This window comes from Gadus chalcogrammus, chromosome 2, assembly GCF_026213295.1.
Source record: "Gadus chalcogrammus isolate NIFS_2021 chromosome 2, NIFS_Gcha_1.0, whole genome shotgun sequence".
In the NCBI taxonomy this organism is placed as follows: Eukaryota; Metazoa; Chordata; class Actinopteri; order Gadiformes; family Gadidae; genus Gadus; species Gadus chalcogrammus.
The window spans coordinates 24,024,603-24,047,372 of NC_079413.1; the positions used below are offsets into that span (position 1 = coordinate 24,024,603).

The 22,770-nt window shown below is 46.1% G+C and overlaps 1 protein-coding gene and 1 long non-coding RNA gene across 2 annotated transcripts; one reads left to right on the top strand and one right to left on the bottom strand.

Moving 5' to 3' along the window:
• Positions 1-2,592: 2,592 nt before the first annotated feature.
• LOC130401711 (uncharacterized) lies at positions 2,593-10,948 on the bottom strand. Its single transcript, XR_008903869.1, has 7 exons — positions 10,162-10,948; positions 9,708-9,822; positions 7,095-7,341; positions 6,705-6,972; positions 5,338-5,499; positions 5,062-5,147; positions 2,593-4,909 (listed from the first exon to the last, which is right to left on the bottom strand). It is a non-coding gene; the product is annotated as an uncharacterized LOC130401711 (long non-coding RNA).
• On the top strand, positions 10,731-22,071 carry rrn3 (RRN3 homolog, RNA polymerase I transcription factor). Its single transcript, XM_056605089.1, has 17 exons — positions 10,731-11,422; positions 11,662-11,718; positions 11,803-11,892; positions 12,803-12,932; positions 13,409-13,471; positions 13,687-13,750; positions 13,853-13,922; positions 14,114-14,212; positions 14,717-14,806; positions 15,210-15,327; positions 16,546-16,676; positions 17,245-17,375; positions 17,843-18,030; positions 19,277-19,385; positions 20,445-20,597; positions 20,724-20,808; positions 21,513-22,071. Exons 1-17 carry the CDS (start codon positions 11,327-11,329, stop codon positions 21,657-21,659), a joined length of 1,821 nt encoding a protein of 606 aa, XP_056461064.1. The 5' UTR covers positions 10,731-11,326; the 3' UTR covers positions 21,660-22,071.
• Positions 22,072-22,770: the final 699 nt, after the last annotated feature.

Consider the following 22,770-nt stretch of genomic DNA (forward strand, 5'->3'; position numbering starts at 1 on the left):
GGCTAGGGGGCTCTCAGTCAAAAAAAGTGAAGTCTAGGTGGATGACAAGTCTAGCGTTGGATGAATCAACATCAAGATTTTATTTCTCTTGATTATCATAAAAGTTGCTCTGACTTTTGACATGGTTGGAGCATTTGGGATCATTACATCATATAAAAGGAATTAGATTACAAAGGTGGTCTTTTTTTTTCTTTTTCTTTTTACAGAAATGCAATCTGAGTTATTTCCTAGCACACCTGGCATCAGTTAAACACGTATTTCAACATCCTATGAAGAAAACTATTTTTCCCTCAAACACTCACACAAACACTCGTATCACTGACGATCAACAATCATACCTAAACTAATGGTAGATAGTTGAAACAAGCAGTGCGGTGTAGTTTTAGGGTGATTTGAACAACCCCAATATCCGCAATGACACAACACCATGGTCTGTGTTGATCTGGGACATCGTCATTCAAAGCCTCTTCGTCCAGACTTAAAATAAAGCCATATCTTTTGAAGGTGAACATTTTTGGTTCTTTCTCCATTCCAATTATAAATATTTCCTCACTCATCAAAGCTGCTCGTATTCAATAAAAAGCGGGTAGCTATAAAGAATCAAACCATAATGAAACCATGATCTTCGTATCAGTACCAAGATCATAATGAAACCAGGCTAAACCAAGACTAAACGGATCAACTGGATTTACATATTAAAAGGTTATTTACAGAACATCAACGTCAACATTAGTTGGTGAAGAGGATAGATTTGCCTATTTTCCAGGGAAAAAATAGAATCATGTTATGGATACTAATGTTTTGTTCCTAATTCATTGTGCTTCTCATACATTATATATATTTCAGAGCAACGTTTTGGGAAAGTGGCCATCTTTACCAATGGTTAATTTACAGTTTTACAACAAACAGTAGATAACCAATCTTATAAATGCATGAATGATGCAGAAAGATTGAGGACATGGTTGTACATTTCAACATTTGCCATAATGGGTAGAAACAACGACAAGAGTAAAAATCACACTGAACTAAGAGTTGATACATTTACATTTAAGGCATTTAGCGGACGCTTTTATCCAAAGCGACTTACGTACATTTGTCAAAAGAAAAAAACAACATATCGCTGTCGGTACAGTAAGGACCTTCATGGAACCATGTGCGATGCACTAACAATTGTGAGCTGATGTTGTCTGCAGTTGTAGAGTCTGGTTCTGTGGGAATAAGAAGATAGTTTAGGGACAGGCCTCACCTATTGTTTGAACAAGCGGCTTGGTCTTTTTGAACCGTTTTCATGAGGTTAATAGTTCACGTTGATAAGGGAATTTCTTGTTCTCTTTTCATTTCCCCCAATTTCCTCAAGTCATACCAAACAGGAAACATAAGTTTTATAAATTGGGTTACTAGTAGGAAATGTTTTATAGGCAAAGAAACTTGAAACTTGAGTAGGCTAGAAGAGGGTAGTGAACGATACATTACCATGAATGGCATAATCTATATTATATTTATAGCAGGCTAATATTTATTGATTCTAAACTTTAATCATATTCCACGATTCCCAGATTTATGAAGCCTTCATATAACTTATAGCATAAGGTAGGCCCAAGATGAGCTAATTTCGGGTCATTGTAGCCATCCAACGATACATTTTCAATACAACTATACTGTAACCAGATTCCAAAACATTTGATTAAAAGCACGGGAAAAAAACACACCTTTATGTCTTTTAGACATTAGGAATAGCCTCTGATGTCCGAAAGTCAAATTCTACAAAGTCTGAGACTGTGTTCAAGTGCTCGCGCTGGAGGGTCGTGCTCGCGGCCGATGAGGTTCCCCCCAGCTGCTGGCCATCCCGCGGAAAGGCTCTGTGTTCGCTGAACGATTTGGGAGTGCGGCTCCTGAGAGAATGCAGTATCCCATGGGACAGGCGCCTTGAAAGACTCCTCACGGTGCCCTTGATGCCCTCGGTGGCCGGCTTCCTAGGAGGTAACCCAATATCATCCTCCAGTTCCTCAGAGGGCACCTCGATGTTGCCCGTGAACCAGAACAACCACCAAATGAGACTGAGGAAAATGATAATGGCGCCAGCATATATTAGAAAGTCGTAGAAGAAAACGTTGGCAAAAACTCCAGTAAGAAGAATAAGCATGCCCAGTATGTCGAAGGCTATAGCCAGCCAGAACATACACGCACAGTTCCCTAGTCTCCGGTAATTTGATTCCATCTTGAAAGGCTAGACCCAGGGAGCGATCGGTCCTCCGCTCTTTTCCACCGCTGTCCAATGTTTCGTGTTATTACTCTTCAAACTTTTCCAGACAAATTGCAGGTGAGTGAGGTATTGATCGCGATTTCGTTTGGTCCATTTGTAGGATAACGTCACCAGGGGGCGTGGCGGCAAGGAGAGCGCAACAGAGTCTGTGTGATGGGTCCCATCAAACAGATGGCTATTCTACCGTGCAAACTGGGAGCTTTGCAAGTAACTGTAGGTCTCAGGAAATGCAAGACGCTCGTTTAGCATACCAAATTGTATACTTTCTCTAGCATTTTTTATTGAGTCCAAAATACCCTTTATATTACTTTGTTTTTGGTTTAAATGTTCATAACAGATTAATCATTTTTGAATTCTGTCAAAAGGGCCACCACAGCTAACTTACATTTTTCACTAAATAGAGCCATCCAGGTCAAATAAAAGGTTTAAAAAGTGCTAGAACAGGAAAAGGCTATTCCAATCGGACTATGCATGATTTGCCACATAATTTACTCAAAAAGAACCCTGAAAAAAACTGTTACCAGTGACGCCAGATTGCTCAACCATCTCGGAAGTCATTCTTTGAAACTGTTTGGGCAGCAAGTACCTTCAAACAAATCCTTGGCAGATGATTGGATGAACCATCTCATCAGCCATCACTAGGCTTACATCACTAGGCCCAGGTAGGCTCACCCCTGCTCTACTCACTGCAGAGGAGTAGCGTTCAAAGGTCATCATTTCAGTCCCTTGCTCAATAAACAGACAATCATCCGCCTGATTGTACTTCCTTGTGTACTTTCTATGTCAACATTGTGTGTGATGTAAATGGCCTATAAACGAATTTGAAATATTTGAGTCCATCAATAACACAAGCTGGCCACCTAAGTACTGACATTTCACTGTTCCATGATTTATATTGACTACCAAACCATTGGTAGAAGTACTCAGATCATTTTCTTCAGTAAAAGTAGCAATTACTCTAACTGTTACAAGGAAAAGTCCTGTAGGCCTATTTATTTAATATTACATAAGTATCAGAATCCAATATAACTGTACATCAACCCTGATAGTTCAGCAGCTGGACTGGGACTGGACTGTTGCCATAGATACACATTTCCCTGCATAACCAGCTGGCTACTTGTGTAGGACTATAGGTACTACACCCCATCAACCTGTATCACGCACATCTGTATGTTTCTGCAGCCAGTGAACATAGAGTCTGTAGACAGTCGCACTGGGGCCGTGTGTGTGTGGTTTTTTGTGCTTATTTTCCTCCACCCTCTCCAAACGACCATTCATTATTTCTTTGCGAGTTAGTTAGTTATAATCTAACAGCCATTGTTGATATTAATAACGGTTAACTGTGAGGAGTTATGCTCCAACCTGTGTTTGAGCCTTGAGGATGTAGCTAGAGGTACCAGTGCTGCTATACTTTATGTCAGCACTCATGGTATGACTCTTGTCCGATTAAATTACCTGGTCAGAACTCACTGTTGTATAACCATAATTATTTCTAGGATCGTTGAGCTGGGTTGGCGTATGCTTTTAATTTGTTTACAACTAAATATATTACAAGGTGTAACGTTTGGGGTTAGGCCTACTTCCTTGTCAATTTCAACCTTTGCCTAAAGGTGTCATTGCATCGTTTTTTTTATTAATTTTGCGGTGGTCACTAGTAGCAATGAATGCTCTGTGACTGTGAGTCGGTTTTGGTGCTGTTCTAGTCTAATAGATCCATGGTTCTAGTACGGAGGAGGTGGGCGGGGAGGAACGACACGATTTGGCTCTTACTCATGATTATTCATGACATGCAAATAATTAGACTGATAAAAGCACTGTACGTCACAGTGCTGTTAGCCAATCTGAGGCGAGTTATTTGCATGTCATGAATATGTCCCTCCAGCACGTTATCAAGAATTCTACCTGCCTCCGCTCCTTCAACTTTACCGCGCTAAAACTGTCTTTGGAGATACAGCCTTATCTGTTTGATCCTGAATCGGAGGAAGTAGAAGAGATAGCACAAGAACCGCTTCCTGATCGTTTGTCGATTGAAGTTTCAGAATGGTAATAGTTGATCGTCATCATACATTCAAATTGCATAATCCTAATACAGTTGGACATTTTAAATAAAGACTTGTTTCTTTACTCTATTAAATCTTTGCAATCTTCCTAGCAGATAGGCTACTCCTATGCTACTTACCTTTTGAAGAAAACTTAGAAAGCCAAAATACAAAACGGGTCCATTTTCAACAAATAACTTCAATATATTTACATAGTCATAATGAAGTCTATAAAAAATAATGCAAACGCAAAACGAAACACAAAACTATGTACAGAAATTAACAATGTCCTCTTTTTGCCAGCTGATGCAGACATCTGGCCTGCAGATATTTTGTACGCTGGGGCTGGGTTATTTAGGAAGAAAGGTCAGAGTTGTTGTTCCGGCTTGTGTTGTCCTGAAGATCCGAAGGGAGCTCCCAGACACACGGGGCCAATACCTCGTCTTTAGGGCCGCCCTGGGCTAAAGCGAGATGTTTATGCAGCCGCAGCTCCTCTCATCAGAGGATGGTACAAAACTGAGGTCAGATATTCTAGAGCTCCTCCGAGCAGACTGGGGGTTGGGGACCATCTCTTCAAACACCACAGCTTTCAGGTTGTAGACGTACCCTGGAAGTAAAGGTTCGATCTAAATATGTACATAATGTCAGCTCAACATGCAACAATTTAATTTGTCTTTCATACATAGCAATAAATTGTTTGCATTTCAGTTACTTGCAGTGTGTTGGTGGTGATTTTACTGGCTTCACATAGTGTCCTACCTTTTCTGTACATCAGTTTCCCTGAAGTTGTTCTTGCCTGAGTGCGACCAGCGTTTTCATTGAAGGGCATTGCTGCCAGATATAGTCTGAAAAACAAAATAGGCTGTAATGACAAATCACTATCCTACCAATATTGGTCACATCCAAACTAACATCAAATTTGATAACATATTTCAGCGCAGAAGATTACATTATTTCTCTTAATTGCAGGCATTCCTTGTAAAATCAGTGTCCCTACTTTACACATGGTGGCAAATGTAGATGTGACAAACATACCTGTACAACATCCCAATGAAGAGTAGACCACACTTTTGGGTGTGAAGCCCAAGATTACACGGTGGAATGTCTCCAGTGTTGAGGTCTGATACCGGGAGCTTAGCTTCTCATCATCACTGAGGACACTCTTATTCGTAAGTATCTTCTCCACTCTGCAGAGGGCTTTGGAAGATAGAGAGATGAAGCATAAAGTAAATAAAACATTGAGTGCAATAGACAACTACACACCTGGGCCCGGTTTCCCGAAGCCTTCTTAAAGGCCTCTTGACACTACGTCATTCGTAACCTCTTTTAGTTCTACCATTTTGCATGTTTCCCGAAACATTCTTTGCCAAGTATCTTTCGTACGTCGTTTGTTGGTACGGTTGGTCTGAAGGGCTCATAGAACCTTCTTAGCTCTACCGTAGTGATGTTTCAGCTCCTGACACTAGTCACGCCACTGTACAGTAACCTTTAGAAATCCCCATGGCGCATGGAACTGCAACAATGGTTTGAAGTCATTCATGAAGAAAATAATTTCTGGAAACACACAAGCACCAAATAAAATGTGCAAGTTGTTTAGTTGTTCATTCCAAATTTGCATCCGTGGCCAATTGAGTTCAAATGAAAAGACATGTTTGAATTAAGGATGTAATTAAGGATTTAATTGCCTCAATTTCCTCTGCTGTTTCTATATTTTCTATTTTTCGTTTTAAATCAGTATAGGCTATGCTAGTATGTTCACCAATGGTATAATAATTGTTTAAGCCAACTAGAAGGATATCGAGAAATGTTTTATTAGCAAAGACTGCAATATTTTTTATGCACCTGCACATGAAATGGAAAATCGAACTCTAAGCAATCGATTTCAGCACTTTCTTTCTGGACAGCGCCGTGTACGAACGACGTAAGGAGTGTTTCCTAAGAAGTCTCTTTAGAGACCGTTCGGGAACCATGCCTATAGAGGTTAACAACTTTGATAAGTGTAAACTTAGGAGCCATTGTAGCGTGCTAAGCTCTAAAGGACTGGATGTTGGCATTTGATGGAAGAGAGTTTTGTCATGGCTACGTCTGCCTTGCATGTGGTTCACCAAAGAGGTCAGTTTGGCGACTGTCTCTGGCCCTGAGTTTGAGGATGTTGCTCATCAATACACATGGTTGCTCATTCCATGCTGCCACTTGACAGTCTTTGTAATGTAAAGTTGAGGCAGATGGGGAGGGGAGATATTTGAAGAGCCCTGTGTCTAACGTGAGCAGCCCATCAGCAGGAGGGCTATCGCTGTGTCAGACCAGGAACTGGAACTTATAAATACGCCAAAAGTTGGAGAAGATAAATACTGCTCAATCTGGTTAGATAGTAAACAGTAAAATGTTGAGTGTACCTTTACCTTTTGCACAATATGAACGGCCGGTGAAATATATGGCAGCAGACGGTTGATTGTTGCCTACAGGGACGCTGCCATCACTGGCTGGCTCTTCCATTGCTTGGAATACTGGCAGTGATTGCATTTTTGGACGACCGACAAATATGTTCCTCGTTTGTAGGTCCTCACATCTGACACTCGGCTGCAGACTGGACACGTTTCAAAAAGTTCCATAAGGTTCTTCTCCAATACGATGCACTTGGAGTCTTTGTATCCAGTTGAAGACGTATCACTGTTTGAGACAAATGGCATTATAGACTTCCACAATGTTAGGTTAACAAGCAAAGTATTAACACAAGGATATGTCAATATAAACGTTGTAGTTTAGCTTAATTGACAGCCCAAAGCACATACGTGGGCTGTAATGATTCTGTCACATTGCTCCTTGACTGCGCTGGATCATAGGTGGAGTCGTGGGGTTCAGGTTTTATTGTGAAGATGCCACCTTCATCCTCCTCCTCGTCCTCCTCCCCAACCCGAGGTCTTTTAGCTGGCCTTGGATGAACATGCTTCACGGGCATGGAGGTAGCAGGCCCCCATGGTGCATCCAAAGTACTCGTGGAAATGCTCATACTTTTCATGAAGGATTCAGTTTGGGTACCTAAAGTAAATGAATGTGTATTACTGTCAATGTACATGATATGAATACTACACAGGGCATTCACTACTTAACACAAAACCGTAACGGCACCAAGAAAACAAAAAGATGTCAGTGCCTTTGGTAAGGTGTATGAAGCACCAAGTAGAACACCCACAAAAAGGAGACATTCATGAATGTACATTATATCTGTAATGCAATTGACTTCCTCAAACAGGTTGAGACAGCGGGGAGTGGAGAGGTGTGAGTAGGGCCGGGTAGTAGGGGAGGGGAGAGGTGTGAGTAGGGCCGGGTAGTAGGGGAGGGGAGAGGTGTGAGTAGGGCCGGGTAGTAGGGGAGTGGAGAGGTGTGAGTAGGGCCGGGTAGTAGGGGAGGGGAGAGGTGTGAGTAGGGCCGGGTAGTAGGGGAGGGGAGAGGTGTGAGTAGGGCCGGGTAGTAGGGGAGGGGAGAGGTGTGAGTAGGGCCGGGTAGTAGGGGAGGGGAGAGGTGTGAGTAGGGCCGGGTAGTAGGGGAGTGGAGAGGTGTGAGTAGGGCCGGGTAGTAGGGGAGGGGAGAGGTGTGAGTAGGGCCGGGTAGTAGGGGAGGGGAGAGGTGTGAGTAGGGCCGGGTAGTAGGGGAGTGGAGAGGTGTGAGTAGGGCCGGGTAGTAGGGGAGGGGAGAGGTGTGAGTAGGGCCGGGTAGTAGGGGAGGGGAGAGGTGTGAGTAGGGCCGGGTAGTAGGGGAGTGGAGAGGTGTGAGTAGGGCCGGGTAGTAGGGGAGGGGAGAGGTGTGAGTAGGGCCGGGTAGTAGGGGAGTGGAGAGGTGTGAGTAGGGCCGGGTAGTAGGGGAGGGGAGAGGTGTGAGTAGGGCCGGGTAGTAGGGGAGTGGAGAGGTGTGAGTAGGGCCGGGTAGTAGGGGAGGGGAGAGGTGTGAGTAGGGCCGGGTAGTAGGGGAGTGGAGAGGTGTGAGTAGGGCCGGGTAGTAGGGGAGGGGAGAGGTGTGAGTAGGGCCGGGTAGTAGGGGAGTGGAGAGGTGTGAGTAGGGCCGGGTAGTAGGGGAGTGGAGAGGTGTGAGTAGGGCCGGGTAGTAGGGGAGTGGAGAGGTGTGAGTAGGGCCGGGTAGTAGGGGAGGGGAGAGGTGTGAGTAGGGCCGGGTAGTAGGGGAGGGGAGAGGTGTGAGTAGGGCCGGGTAGTAGGGGAGTGGAGAGGTGTGAGTAGGGCCGGGTAGTAGGGGAGGGGAGAGGTGTGAGTAGGGCCGGGTAGTAGGGGAGTGGAGAGGTGTGAGTAGGGCCGGGTAGTAGGGGAGTGGAGAGGTGTGAGTAGGGCCGGGTAGTAGGGGAGGGGAGAGGTGTGAGTAGGGCCGGGTAGTAGGGGAGGGGAGAGGTGTGAGTAGGGCCGGGTAGTAGGGGAGGGGAGAGGTGTGAGTAGGGCCGGGTAGTAGGGGAGGGGAGAGGTGTGAGTAGGGCCGGGTAGTAGGGGAGTGGAGAGGTGTGAGTAGGGCCGGGTAGTAGGGGAGGGGAGAGGTGTGAGTAGGGCCGGGTAGTAGGGGAGGGGAGAGGTGTGAGTAGGGCCGGGTAGTAGGGGAGTGGAGAGGTGTGAGTAGGGCCGGGTAGTAGGGGAGTGGAGAGGTGTGAGTAGGGCCGGGTAGTAGGGGAGTGGAGAGGTGTGAGTAGGGCCGGGTAGTAGGGGAGTGGAGAGGTGTGAGTAGGGCCGGGTAGTAGGGGAGTGGAGAGGTGTGAGTAGGGCCGGGTAGTAGGGGAGTGGAGAGGTGTGAGTAGGGCCGGGTAGTAGGGGAGTGGAGAGGTGTGAGTAGGGCCGGGTAGTAGGGGAGTGGAGAGGTGTGAGTAGGGCCGGGTAGTAGGGGAGGGGAGAGGTGTGAGTAGGGCCGGGTAGTAGGGGAGGGGAGAGGTGTGAGTAGGGCCGGGTAGTAGGGGAGTGGAGAGGTGTGAGTAGGGCCGGGTAGTAGGGGAGTGGAGAGGTGTGAGTAGGGCCGGGTAGTAGGGGAGGGGAGAGGTGTCAAGAGCCCTACGTCTAAAGCGAGTCAATCAGCATGAGGGCCATTTCTAGGCTGTACAACAAAAAAAGACATTCAGGAATATAAATTATGTTTTTAATGCATTTGAGGGTGCACTCACTAGGCCTGAGCACACCTCTCCGAAGTGTGCTCAGGCCACGGAATTGAACTGTTCTCGAGTACAGTTGGTGTGCTCACACTAGCCAAACGATCTAGACTTTAGGGGCGCAGAGGTGTCAAACGGACTTGGGCACGGTAAGATGGCCTAGTGTGAGACTGACTCTCCCACGTTGACGAGCACATAAGAACCTGTGCTACTAGGAAATGAGTTCTAGAAACTCGCACAACAGAAGTTTAAAAAGAGTTAGATCACAAACCTTTGCTTCTAGCAGGATGACCTAATGTACCCATAGCAAGCAGTGTAGCCCGACATGAAAGGCTAGGTGGATCTGTTTGTGTGCTGGTATGGGTGGGGGGGGTCACCAATGTGCTCTGGAAGACATACAAAACACCAAGTAAACAGCAAGTAATCAAACAAAACATTAATGCACAAAGGCCAATGTAATAATGGGATACATAGGAAAACGTGTTACAATCCTTTGTGCCGTAGTCTAAGTAAGATATTGTTGCTAATATTATAATTTGTGGATCAGCGCTTAGCTTATGTTAGAAGATTCTAGGTTCAACAAGATAAATCTCTTTTTGGGTATAGAGTGGTCATAGATATGAGAGTGAAAGCTAGCGTGTGCCCATTTCATAACTTGGAGAATATGAACATTATGCTATTTTATAACAAAAACCTTAGGCGCAAAAGTTTATTTTTTTACTTACAGTCTGTGAGCTGGCGGTCGATCGTCGTGACGGTACAGATCCAGGTTTTATGAACAACCTTGAAGCAAAACCACTACTGTAGGCACCGAAGTTGGAAAAGTCACTGTGGTCAAAATGATTAGAACACAGAACTAAGTTGGAGTTGTATTTCGCTGGTGGTGTTCCAAAGATAAATTCCAACCATTTCTTCCTCAACTCTTCTTTCTTGGGCAAGAGATGCAACGTGGCTTTGTTATCGCCACACATAGCACAGGCACGAACTTGTTCTGCCATGTAAGCACCTTGGCAAAGTGGCAAAATTAATAGTGTCTTCCCGTGGGCCGTCTCAAGCCAAGGTGGGCGAGGCCATGAATACTAATCCACCAAAGGACGTCAGTTGGTGAGGCTCATCTGATCCGCTCCAGGCGTTTATTTTCTTTCATTTGCTTATGCAGGCAATCGAGGTAGAATCACTTCACATGCAGCATGCAGATGCAGCTCCTAGTGAACTATTGTATTTCAAAAGGAACAGTACTCAAAGCTCCTCCCCCAAGCCAGCCCCAGTACCTTTAAATAGGCTACTAAATACCACCCGGACTAGCCTAAACTCTACCAGGGCTCTAGGAAATTAGGGAAAGCTTCATCACTTATCTGCAAAGGGGTACTGAACAACATTCATTTTCATGTTTCCTCAAACAAGATCACAGTAAGCGAAAATGTGCCCTAAATGCAAATAGAGGTGATAAAAACGCGACAAATCCACCGATACGACGCCATTTTTACCGGAAGTAAACAAACATGACGCTCTGTGAACATCTTACGTCATACTATACCCTGCTTTTAATTGGTAGTCGGAAGTCACGTTACAGGAAAAATGTGTTCACATATGGGAATGCGTGCATCGTGTTTAGCCACGGAGAGTAATATGTAACTCAACGAAGCAATAGGCGATATGGACCATTAATACCCCGTCTGATGGTGTCTTTTGTTTCCGCTCGTGGACGACTATCTCATTAAGTCGTATTTTCTACTGAAGCTCGATAATGTAGTTCATGTTAAAGGACATGACCAAAGTAAACATACACTACTAGTTCAATTATTTTTTCAAAGCGCCGGAGTTTATTACTTCCTTTTACAAATGAAAAGAAACGACTACTGTATCAACGCAATACGTGAGTTATAAAGCATGGAGATCGATGGCCGGGATTTCCTGAACACCCCTCCTACGAAGACCGTACGGTTCGGAGGGAGTGTTGTTGCTACGTTAGCTAAATACAAACAGGTAACGTTAGACCAACGCTCCTATATATATCCTATATTATATACATGTATTTATAGTATATTCATGCCCGTTGAAGCTTGATATTTTAAGCTGTAAACCCTTTTCAATGTGCTTATTGTGAATTGAATTTACCTCAGTTTCGTGGAAGTGTATGTTTGTTTAACAAAGCTGCTCAATTAATTGCAAGCCTTTTGTCGTTGAATATTAATGTTTACTTGTTGAAAACATTTTAAATGAAGGGAGACTTGCAACAGTACGAACTGCTGAAGCACCAGTTGTCAGATCCAGATATCAAGGTAAATACAACTTGTGTTAATCATATACTTTTAACATTTGTTATTGGTGCAGTTTCCCCTGGATTTAAATAGTCTATCTTACAGGATGGGCAGATCATAAATTGGCTACAAGAGTTTCGTAGTTGTGTGACATTGCTCGGCAAGGACCATGAACATCTTATCCACACAATTTTGGTGAGTATATACTTGGGAAATCATTTCTTGAATAGCTGTGAGATTATTCCTATATTTTACAATATGAGGTTTCTGCTCATTTAGTTTCGTCAGCCATTCCTATTTAAACCTGCCAAGTAGTATATTACTAATTCATACTTCCATCCTCCTTGTTTAGACTACTGTAAAGTAACTCCCTTTTCACTTGCCTTAACCAAGCTGATGTGACTTGCCTAGGGTTCAACAAAATGTAACAGCCTGGTTTCCAGGCTGTTAAAAGCATAACGAGTTATAGTCCCATGTTACTCCAACTCCAGCCTCACTCTATTGGCTTCCCGTGCGATTTAGAGTAGATAAAGAAAATGATGCGTTACAGTGCAGTTACAGTGCAGTTATTGCTGCACTATTGGTACAATTTTCTTGCCTTATTCGAAAGGCAACCAAGTTTATATCGTGCTGGCCCAACAGATCTGCTGGATCTGTTGATTGTTTTAAGCAGCAGCCAATGAAAAAATTCTATCTATTATTATTTTTAGACAATTGTATCTTGTATCTTTTAAATTTGGTTGAAATGCTGTTTTGCTTTTTGTTTTAAATGATAATTTTAGCTATGTTTACATTTACTGCCATTTTACAAAGTTGTAGTATTTTTACTTTATGGCTTGTAAAAACTTTAATTACTTTCCAAATGATCAAGGTTCCCACCTTTCCTCGATGGAGGATATGTTCCATTATGCTGTTTACCCCAAAATGCTTTAGATTATGGAAAGTGTAAAGAAATTGACCCCCTCCTTTTTTATTATAATTTTAACAAAAATAGATGCTCTATTGAGTTTTATTAAAATAACCATGCTTATCATGTTTGTGTGTGCAATCCATCCATGGCGTTGTACCGTGTATGATGTTGTGTGTGGTGGCGTCCCATCCCCAGAGGTTGCCCTGGCTGGGCCGTAGTCCTGCCGTCATAGAGGAGTACCTGGCCTTCCTGGGGAACCTGGTGTCAGCCCAAACAGTCTTCCTCTGTGCTTGCCTCAAAATGGTTGTTTCACACTTCATTCCCAGTAAGGCACCCTTTGGTTGTTCAGTAGGTAGTCCGCCACAAACAAACATGAAGCTTGCTTTGGATGTCGACACCATCTTAGTCTGACCTATATTTTTCTAATTTGTCAGATATTTTACATTATTATTGAAGTAGGAATGTTTTGCTCTTCAACGCAAATGTTTCACCACTGAAACACCAAGCTCCCCCAGCTCCTCGTGTTGGGCTTGACTGTGATGCTCAGCAGTATGTAGACAAGCTCCCCCAGCTCCTCATGTTGGGCTTGACTGTGATGCTCAGCAGTATGTAGACAAATTCCATAGAACTTCATATAGCAGCTCAACCCTACACCGGCACACGTCAGTAATTCCACAGATTGGAATGATTTAGATTCACGTAACCCTTTGTGAATATGAAGGTTGAGCTTTGTTCCTTTTCATTACTGAGTTGTTGATGCCGTCAATTGCTTGTCTATTAATCCTTTTTTTCATCTTTCAGAGAGAGTTAAAATCTGTGAAGGAGGTGTGGACATCTCGGATTCAGACGATGATGACGATGAAAGTATGTTCAAAGCTTCACTTCAATGCATTCTCTCTCCTAAAAGAAAATAACCTTATGGTGACACATCTTATTGAGATCGCTTTTGGATTTTATTGTGATTTATTGATTCAATGCAATTATTACCAGGCTGAATGTATTAAAGCTGTGGTGCATGCTCTGTATTGGTTCCACGTTCCAGTGGTTGCGTCTGAGCTCATCTTTGTGTTTGGTTCCAGACCTTGCCAGGACCTTCGGCCACTGCCACCAGGCCCTGCAGGTCATCCTCAGATACGTCCCGTCGTGAGTCCCCCCTCCGTCTGGCCCCAGGCGTCGCTGAACGACCCTCATCTCTTATTGATTAGTACGCTCTGAGTGTTCAGGCGTCTCCTTCTGTCCCCACAGCACGAGTCACTTCCTGGTGCCCATTTTAAATGAGAAGTTCCCGTTCGTGCAGAAGTCCTCCAGAACCTTGGTGAGTGAGATGTGAACAACCCTCAACCGTCCTTCCTGACGGCTATCTTCAGATCACATTGCTTGGTGAACGTTGGCATCGGGAACGTTTTTTGTCCTTTGTCCATTGTCATTACCATCAATAATTATCATAATAATTGGTTTCATGAATCCATTTTCTGACACTTTACTGTCTTAATGATTGTTCTACAGGAGTGTTATGTCCATAACCTTCTGAGGGTGACTGTGTACATTCCAACCATTCAGAGAGATGTCTTGGAAATAGTCATTGGAAAGATGCTGAAACTAGACGTGAGTGTGTGCTCTGTATTATGAGTCTGTATATATCGATAAAAAACGAAATGTGTTCCATAAATGTTTGCAATTGTTTAACAATTGTTAATATTGACCAGTGTTTGAATTTAGTAAGTATTGCTGAGCTAATACATGATGGAAAGAAATCTGGGTTCATGTGATCCATCTGAACAGCCTGCATGTAAACTATTGTTAGGCTGCCAGTCTTCCAGGAATCAAGCAGTTAACGTTCCTGTGTTACTTTCACTAACCAGGTAACAAGTAGCCAACATTCTGCAGCTTATTTCATTGGGTGTCTAATTTGAACTATCCATCTGATAGTTTAAGCATGTGAAGTCTGACATACAAACTCATCTTTTCCTCGGGACAAAGATGGATGTCGCTGACCCATAATTTACAACAAAGCAGGTTTTATTCCTTTTTAATTGGTGTGTGCCGTGGTGAGCCCCTGCCCTGTGTTCCTGCCGGGTCTCCTGAGGTCTTAATTAAAGTGTTCCCCAGGTGAGCGCACCACGGGCATCGATCGAGGAGGCAGAGGAGAGAAGCCTGCAGCACCAGAGCGAGCTCACAGAGGAAGGACTCTTCGACATGGTAACGTGGAACAGTTGATCCTCAACTCAAAGTCAAAGGGACCAACTGGTAACGTGGACCAGTTGGTCCTCCGTCCCTTTGACCCTTTGGCCAATAACCATCAGTTGATGACAGTAGGGAGAATATTGAAGGTGTAACTCTGGAAAAGTCTGATCTATTGAATTGTTTTTGATCCCATATATTTTAAACAATGCTACCTTTCAGGCTTCAGATTAATTCTAGTTTGTTTATAGCGCTTTTCGTTTTCGAAATGTTTAAAAAAAAATAAAAAGCTCTCTGCTCTGTGTTTACCCCAGAGGTCTCCTGGCTCTTGGTGTGTCTCTGGTACATGTGGAGGCCATCTGTCGTTCTGAAGCTGTGTGTCCGTCCCTCCCTTTGACTGAGTGTGTGTCCCCTGCCCCAGGACGAGGACGAGGCTGGAGAGCAGGGCTCGGGGCTGACCGCCCACCCCATGGCCGAGAAGCTGGACTCCCTGATGATGGTGACCATGAGCTACATCAGGGACAGCTGCCTGCCCAAGGGTGAGTGAGGGGGGGGGGGGTGTGACCACACCCAGACAGCTCACACAGCGCACAGGGACAGAAGGGCGCATCGACTCTGTTGTGGGGGACTGCGCATGCCCGTATCAGAACATTACGCTTTTAGACCATTCACAGGTAAGGGTTAACCAATAACCCCATCACCTGACGGTGAGTCCTCTCTCCAGTAGATGTTGATGTTGAAAGAGTCACGGTGGATACAACCCCTTCAATATATTAAAACGTGTGCATTTGTTCCCCAAATAAATGAGGAAAGAAGCGGTGGACTTTTATGTTGAAAAAACGATATATAAGGTTACTCATGAGGTACCTCATGAGGTTACTCATAAGGTACCTCATGAGGTTACTCATAAGGTACCTCATGAGGTTACTCATAAGGTACCTCATGAGGTTACTCATAAGGTACCTCATGAGGACGCCTTTCACCTCTAAACCCACGTAACTGAGGCCCCGTCCAACCGGAGCCCAAATGGGCGAAAACGACCCGGTTTAGTTTTAATGCGGTTCAGGAATATCTCCGTAAAGACGGAGTCATTGCAAAACCGCATCGAGCTGTAGAAACGCTGTAGTAATAGTAATAAGTGGAGCGCATCAAGCCTGTGCGCATCAAGCCTCCGCGCTGCATACAAACATACGGTCACGAGGAGATTCAACCTTTTAAACTGAGCAGAAATACTTTTTAATGTACAGTTAGTAATTAAATGGATCAAGGGGCTGTATTCAAAGCTACAAAAAGAATGCAAATAAAGAAATTAATAAAAATTTCAATGCAACTCTGACGTCCCCCTGCTGGTGGGGGGCTAACGACGTCATCGTTTGCGTTTCAGGCGTCCACACGAATCCTAACACGAAACCGCATAGGTCCGGATAGATTTGAAACCACCCTCGGACACGGTTTCAGAAATGTGCGGTTTCGGGCACCGGGTTCGCCGGCTCCGTCTGGACGGTCGGCCGAAACGCACAAGACTTATGCGCTTTCACCAAATAATCGGCTCTGTGTGGACGGGCCCTAAAAGGATATCGCCCCTCCCCCCAGAATATTCCCACACCCACGCTCTGACGTGACGGGTGTAGGGAGGAGGCTGCTGGCATGTCTCCGGTCTATTTATTTGTTGGTACAGAACGTCACTCGACGGGTGTTGACCTACAGTACATGTTGAAGGTCACCAAGACGACCTTCTGCTGCCGTGTTGTCCGTAGGCGCGCTGGATGTGGAGAGGACCAAGGAGCTGTTCAGAGACCTGTTGTCCATCTTTGACAAGCTCATCCTGCCCACGCACGCCTCGTGCCACGTGCAGTACATCCTCTTCTACCTCTGCAGCTTCAGGGTGGTGAGTGATCGGAGCACACTGTTCCTCAACGGCTGGGATCTGGAGGAGGAGTGGTCCCGTGGGGATGGTCCATATGAAATGGCTGCGGCGTCATTTTGTAACCTAAAGGTTGCTAGTTCAATCCCCAGCTCCTCCTAGCTAGAGTGTTGATGCGTCCCTGAGCGAGACCCCTAACCCTCACTGCTCCTGACGAGCTGGCTGTCGCCCTGCATGGTTGACTCTGCCGTCGGGGTGTCAATGTGTGTATTAACTGATGTAAGTCGCTGGATAAAAGCGTCTGCTAAATGCCCTAAATGTAATTGTAATTGGCATAATTTTTTTTTTGTAAGAAATTCCAAGGAAAATTGTTCAACAAAATAAATCCCTTTGGAAATAATCCAACATTACTCTGTTTATAACTTCTCTAACTCTACCGACCGTGTCCAATCGTTGCGAGTCGATGGGGTTATTTCATCCGTCCAGCGTCCATGTGTGAAGCGTTTGACCGGCTGCATTCATCAAGAGGACGACCTTCATGATGGTCAGTAATAATCCATCCCTCATGCAGCCCTCTCATTGGTCCTCTCAGGCGCTGGCCGAGGCCTTCCTGGAGCACCTGTGGAAGGTGTTCCAGAACCCGTCCTTCGCCCCCGTGCTGCGGCAGGCGGCAGCGGGCTACATCGGCAGCCTCCTGGCCCGGGCCAGCTTCCTGCCCGTGGTGTAAGCACCCTGTCCCTCTCTGTGCATGCGTTAAAGGTGACATATTGTACCACCAGGTGGGAGTGTCATTGGAAAGATGCTGAAACTAGACGCGAGTGCCTGCTCTGTACTAAGTCTGTTAAAAAACGAAATGTGTTCTATAAATGTTTTTAGCCGTCATCAGCCTCTTCTGACATCACGAGTGGGCGTGTCCACCTAGATGTGTGCTGGATAGATGAGCAACCTTTGCTACGGTCCACTGGGTAGACTGTAGACTGATCTATCCAGAACACATCTAGGTGGACACGCCCACTAGTGATGTCAGAGACAGATTGTATCGGCCAATCACACTCACACCTGGTATAATATGTCCCCTTTAAGAAATCCCACAATAACAATGGAACCCTTTCCACCGATACCCTCTCTACTCTGCTGCTGGTTAACCTGAAGGTGGGTGTTCATCATCTCTCTGTCCCCCCCCCCTCCAGCACGGTCCGTGCGTGCGTGGACCTCCTGGTGCAGTGGATCCACGGCTACATCGACAGCCTGGACGCTGGCGGCAGACAGGCCTGCTGCGACGTCACCCTGCACGGGCCCTTCTACACGGCCTGCCAGGCCGTGTTCTACGCACTCATCTTCAGGCACCGCGCCATCCTGGAGGTCAACATGAAGAAAGGTGATGGCAGCCACGCGGCTTGACCCCCGCGTGGTCCTCTTGGTGCAGGGCCTCCCTCTGTCTCCTACACCCTCCTATCTGTCTCCTACACCCTCCTATCTGTCTCCTACACCCTCCCTCTGTCTCCTACACCCTCCTATCTGTCTCCTACACCCTCCTATCTGTCTCCTACACCCTCCTATCTGTCTCCTACACCCTCCCTCTGTCTCCTACACCCTCCTATCTGTCTCCTACACCCTCCTATCTGTCTCCTACACCCTCCTATCTGTCTCCTACACCCTCCTATCTGTCTCCTACACCCTCCTATCTGTCTCCTACACCCTCCTATCTGTCTCCTACACCCTCCTATCTGTCTCCTACACCCTCCTATCTGTCTCCTACACCCTCCTATCTGTCTCCTACACCCTCCTATCTGTCTCCTACACCCTCCTATCTGTCTCCTACACCCTCCTATCTGTCTCCTACACCCTCCTATCTGTCTCCTACACCCTCCTATCTGTCTCCTACACCCTCTGTCTCCTACACCCTCTGTCTCCTACACCCTCTGTCTCCTACACCCTCTGTCTCCTACACCCTCTGTCTCCTACACCCTCTGTCTCCTACACCCTCCTATCTGTCTCCTACACCCTCCTATCTGTCTCCTACACCCTCCTATCTGTCTCCTACACCCTCCTATCTGTCTCCTACACCCTCCTATCTGTCTCCTACACCCTCCTATCCGTCTGTCGCTATATTAACAACAATGCAATAGAAAAAGAAAGGTCTGGTAATTCATGGTCTAAAATAACGACTGTCTACAAACACTGAATCACTAGGGATGCCAATGCCTAAAATGGATTGTTTTAATGCTGGTTAATCCACCAGGACGTCTACCACCGCCATCTGGTCAGGATTCAGTTTTTACTAATTATTCGACCACCACATGATTTGATATTCTGTAAATGATTCATTAAAATTAGTGCTCCCGTCCTTACGAGAACTACAAGCGCAAAACATTTGGTTCATCTTACCTGGTAGGCCTACTTACTAATCTGAAAAGTCTTGAAAACACAACTAGTAAGGGAACAGTGGTTCCCTTCCTAGCTCATAGCAGGGTGTTGAAGCTAAGAATGTCTACATCAGACGGCCCGGTATAGTATAGTGGTGGAGTGAATGCAAATGAATTGCTCTGAGGATTCTAACTAGATGATATGTTGCACACACAGACGGAGGCAGGGTGATTTATTTCCTGTTGTTGGTGTTTTAGGTCTGGCCTATCTTCAGGGTCTGAACCTTGAGCGTGTTGTGATGTGTCAGCTGAACCCGCTTAACGTCTGCCTGCCGGCCGTCATCAACCTCTTCGCTGCCTTCACCAGGTAACCCCTGAGTCCCACCGTGTTCTCTACGTGGTTCATGATGTGTGTCTGACCCCTGAGTCCCACCGTGTTCCCTACGTGGTTCATGATGTGTGTCTGACCCCTGAGTCCCACCGTGTTCTCTACGTGGTTCATGATGTGTGTCTGATCCCTGAGTCCCACCGTGTTCCCTACGTGGTTCATGATGTGTGTCTGACCCCTGAGTCCCACCGTGTTCTCTACGTGGTTCATGATGTGTGTCTGATCCCCGAGTCCCACCGTGTTCTCTACGTGGACCATGATGTGTGTGACCCCTGAGTCCCACCGTGTTCTCTACGTGGTTCATGATGTGTGTCTGACCCCTGAGTCCCACCGTGTTCTCTACGTGGTTCATGATGTGTGTCTGATCCCTGAGTCCCACCGTGTTCTCTACGTGGTTCATGATGTGTGTCTGATCCCCGAGTCCCACCGTGTTCTCTACGTGGTTCATGATGTGTGTCTGATCCCTGGGTCCCACCGTGTTCTCTACGTGGTTCATGATGTGTGTCTGATCTTTACTCTGTCATAAGCAAGGTCAGAACCAACCGGTTGTTTGAAAGTCTCTCACCTTCCTCTGACCTTGTCATGACATATAGTCTGTGAGGTTGTCCTCTGACCATGTTATAGTTAGTGTAGCTGACCCTGTTATAGTTAGTGTAGCTGACCCTGTTATAGTTAGTGTAGCTGACCCTGTTATAGTTAGTGTAGCTGACCCTGTTCTAGTTAGTGTAGCTGACCCTGTTATAGTTAGTGTAGCTGACCCTGTTATAGTTAGTGTAGCTGACCCTGTTATAGTTAGTGTAGCTGACCCTGTTCTAGTTAGTGTAGCTGACCCTGTTCTAGTTAGTGTAGCTGACCCTGTTATAGTTAGTGTAGCTGACCCTGTTATAGTTAGTGTAGCTGACCCTGTTTTAGTTAGTGTAGCTGACCCTGTTATAGTTACTGTATATATACTGTACTATACTCCCTGTAGCTGACCCTGTTATAGTTACTGTATATATACTGTACTATACTCCCTGTAGCTGACCCTGTTCTCTTCAGGAAGTACCAGGTGGCGTTCTGCTACACGGTCATAGAGAAGAACAACCGCCAGATGCTGCCGGTGGTGCGCAGCTCCAACGCGGGGGGCTCGGTGGCCACCAACACCAACCCCCTGGACAGCTTCTTCCCCTTCGACCCCTACCTGCTCAAGAGGTAACGTATACATTGTATCCATCATTGATATGATATAGCTATTACAACCCTTTCGCCGTGGGTCTGCCTCCACCTCCACCCAGTGTGGTTCCTGTCTTCAGTAGGCTGCTTGCTGTCTCCCTGCAGGTCCAGTAGTGTCATCCAGCCCCTGTACCAGGTGTGGGAGGAGGCGGAGGACTCGGAGGAGGGGGTCGCCCAGCGGGAGACACTGGTGAGGGGTGAAGGCTGAAGGGCAATTACTACATATGCATTGATGACCTTTAGGGAGCCTTTAGCCATTCACTGCAGCTTTTGGGTGTGTGTGTGTGTGTGTGTGTGTGTGTGTGTGTGTGTGTGTGTGTGTGTGTGTGTGTGTGTGTGTGTGTGTGTGTGTGTGTGTGTGTGTGTGTGTGTGTGTGTGTGTGTGTGTGTGTGTGTGAGTGAGAATAACCGGTTTGCAAAGGTGTACAGTTTTAAGTCTTCCCTCTGAAGCTCAGCCCGGAGGTCCAGCTACAATGGACAGCCCTGTTACAAAGTAGTACTATGGCTGCAATCCTTTGGCTACGTAACGCTTGGCCCATACCGTTTAGAGACATAGTTATTCACCTTATGAATCAATTATTCACTGAAGTCACTGTCGCTCATCTTCAATTAAAGTTGGTTTCACATAAAGCAGAAGAACGAGGCCCGTTGTCCAATCATATTACGGATACTTCAATAGTTTGGACTAATTTGTGGATGTGGGAATAATAAAAAGCATAGGACTACCTTTCATGTGCGCAAACCTAAGATATCGAACCCACAAACGGGGAGAGTGAAACCCGCTCTCTGGTGAGATGCATGCTGGGTATTCCTATAACCGGGGTCAATAAACGGTCCGTACGCTCGGCTGTGGCGGTTCTGTTTGTTAAACGCACCCCCCTTCCTCTGTCCCAGCGATCGATGGACGAAGAGGACGACTTCCTCAACAAGGAGACCCCCCACTCGGACCCCCGGATCATGGGCATGACCCCTGGCTCCTACGACCGGGCCTTCCCCTGCAGCCCCTGCAGTGTGGGCTCCCCGCCCGTGGGCTTCCCCTGAAGGTGTTGGTCGACCAGCACCCCCTCACAGACAGACTGAGGAGGGCTGAGTGCTGCCTGTGTGCCCCCCCCCCCCCGTTGAGCCGCGGGTCTGCAAGTGGGTTTGGTTTTATTTATTCTGGTCGAGGTGTGAGCGTCACACTTGGAGAACGGGCACGCTGTGGGTCAATAAGAGACGGATCGTGTTATTTTAGATGTGTCTTTGGCTGCGGTCGCTGTAGACACATCGTCGGAGAACGATGCCACGTTGTTTAAACAATGGCTTATTTCTACGCCTTCTATCGAAACCTGGGAACCTTTGTGTTCAAAAAGGTGTGCGGTAACTATTGGGCTTTCATCTGCTTTATATGTTTATAAGTTCTAATTATAAAAATAAAAAAGTAATTTTATTCACTCATTTTGCCTTCCTCATTTGTCAAGAGATGGAATTAGCATTGAAATGACTGAAGACTTTAGACGGAGAAATGTAACAGTTTGGTTAATGCCGTCAGATGTTTAGTAGAGGTACATACAATAGGTCATTGGTTCCTGCCTTATTAAGCTTTGATTAGGTCCAGACAGCCCAGGTCAATGCACGGTACAGTTCTGGGATTAGGTCCAGACAGCCCCAGGTCAATGCACGGTACAGTTCTGGGATTAGGTCCAGACAGCCCAGGTCAATGCACGGTACAGTTCTGGGATTAGGTCCAGACAGCCCCAGGTCAATGCACGGTACAGTTCTGGGATTAGGTCCAGACAGCCCCAGGTCAATGCACGGTACAGTTCTGGGATTAGGTCCAGACAGCCCAGGTCAATGCACGGTACAGTTCTGGGATTAGGTCCAGACAGCCCCAGGGCAATGCACGGTACAGTTCTGGGATTAGGTCGGGACAGCCCAGGTCAATGCACGGTACAGTTCTGGGATTAGGTCCAGACAGCCCAGGTCAATGCACGGTACAGTTCTGGGATTAGGTCCAGACAGCCCAGGTCAATGCACGGTACAGTTCTGGGATTAGGTCGGGACAGCCCAGGTCAATGCACGGTACAGTTCTGGGGATAGGGGGAGGAGATCGGACATTTGACCCGTTTCCTTTTAGAAGCTCAAATTTTTCGATAGATTCTGGCAAAGGAAA

Bases quoted from the DNA above. Each gene is read 5' to 3' on its own strand.
- rrn3 (XM_056605089.1), top strand. From the start codon at position 11,327: ATGGAGATCGATGGCCGGGATTTCCTGAACACCCCTCCTACGAAGACC. The intron at 14,213-14,716 runs GTGAGTGTGTGC...AGTGTTCCCCAG, and splicing joins GAAAGATGCTGAAACTAGAC to GTGAGCGCACCACGGGCATC. The intron at 18,031-19,276 runs GTGATGGCAGCC...TTGGTGTTTTAG, and splicing joins GGAGGTCAACATGAAGAAAG to GTCTGGCCTATCTTCAGGGT.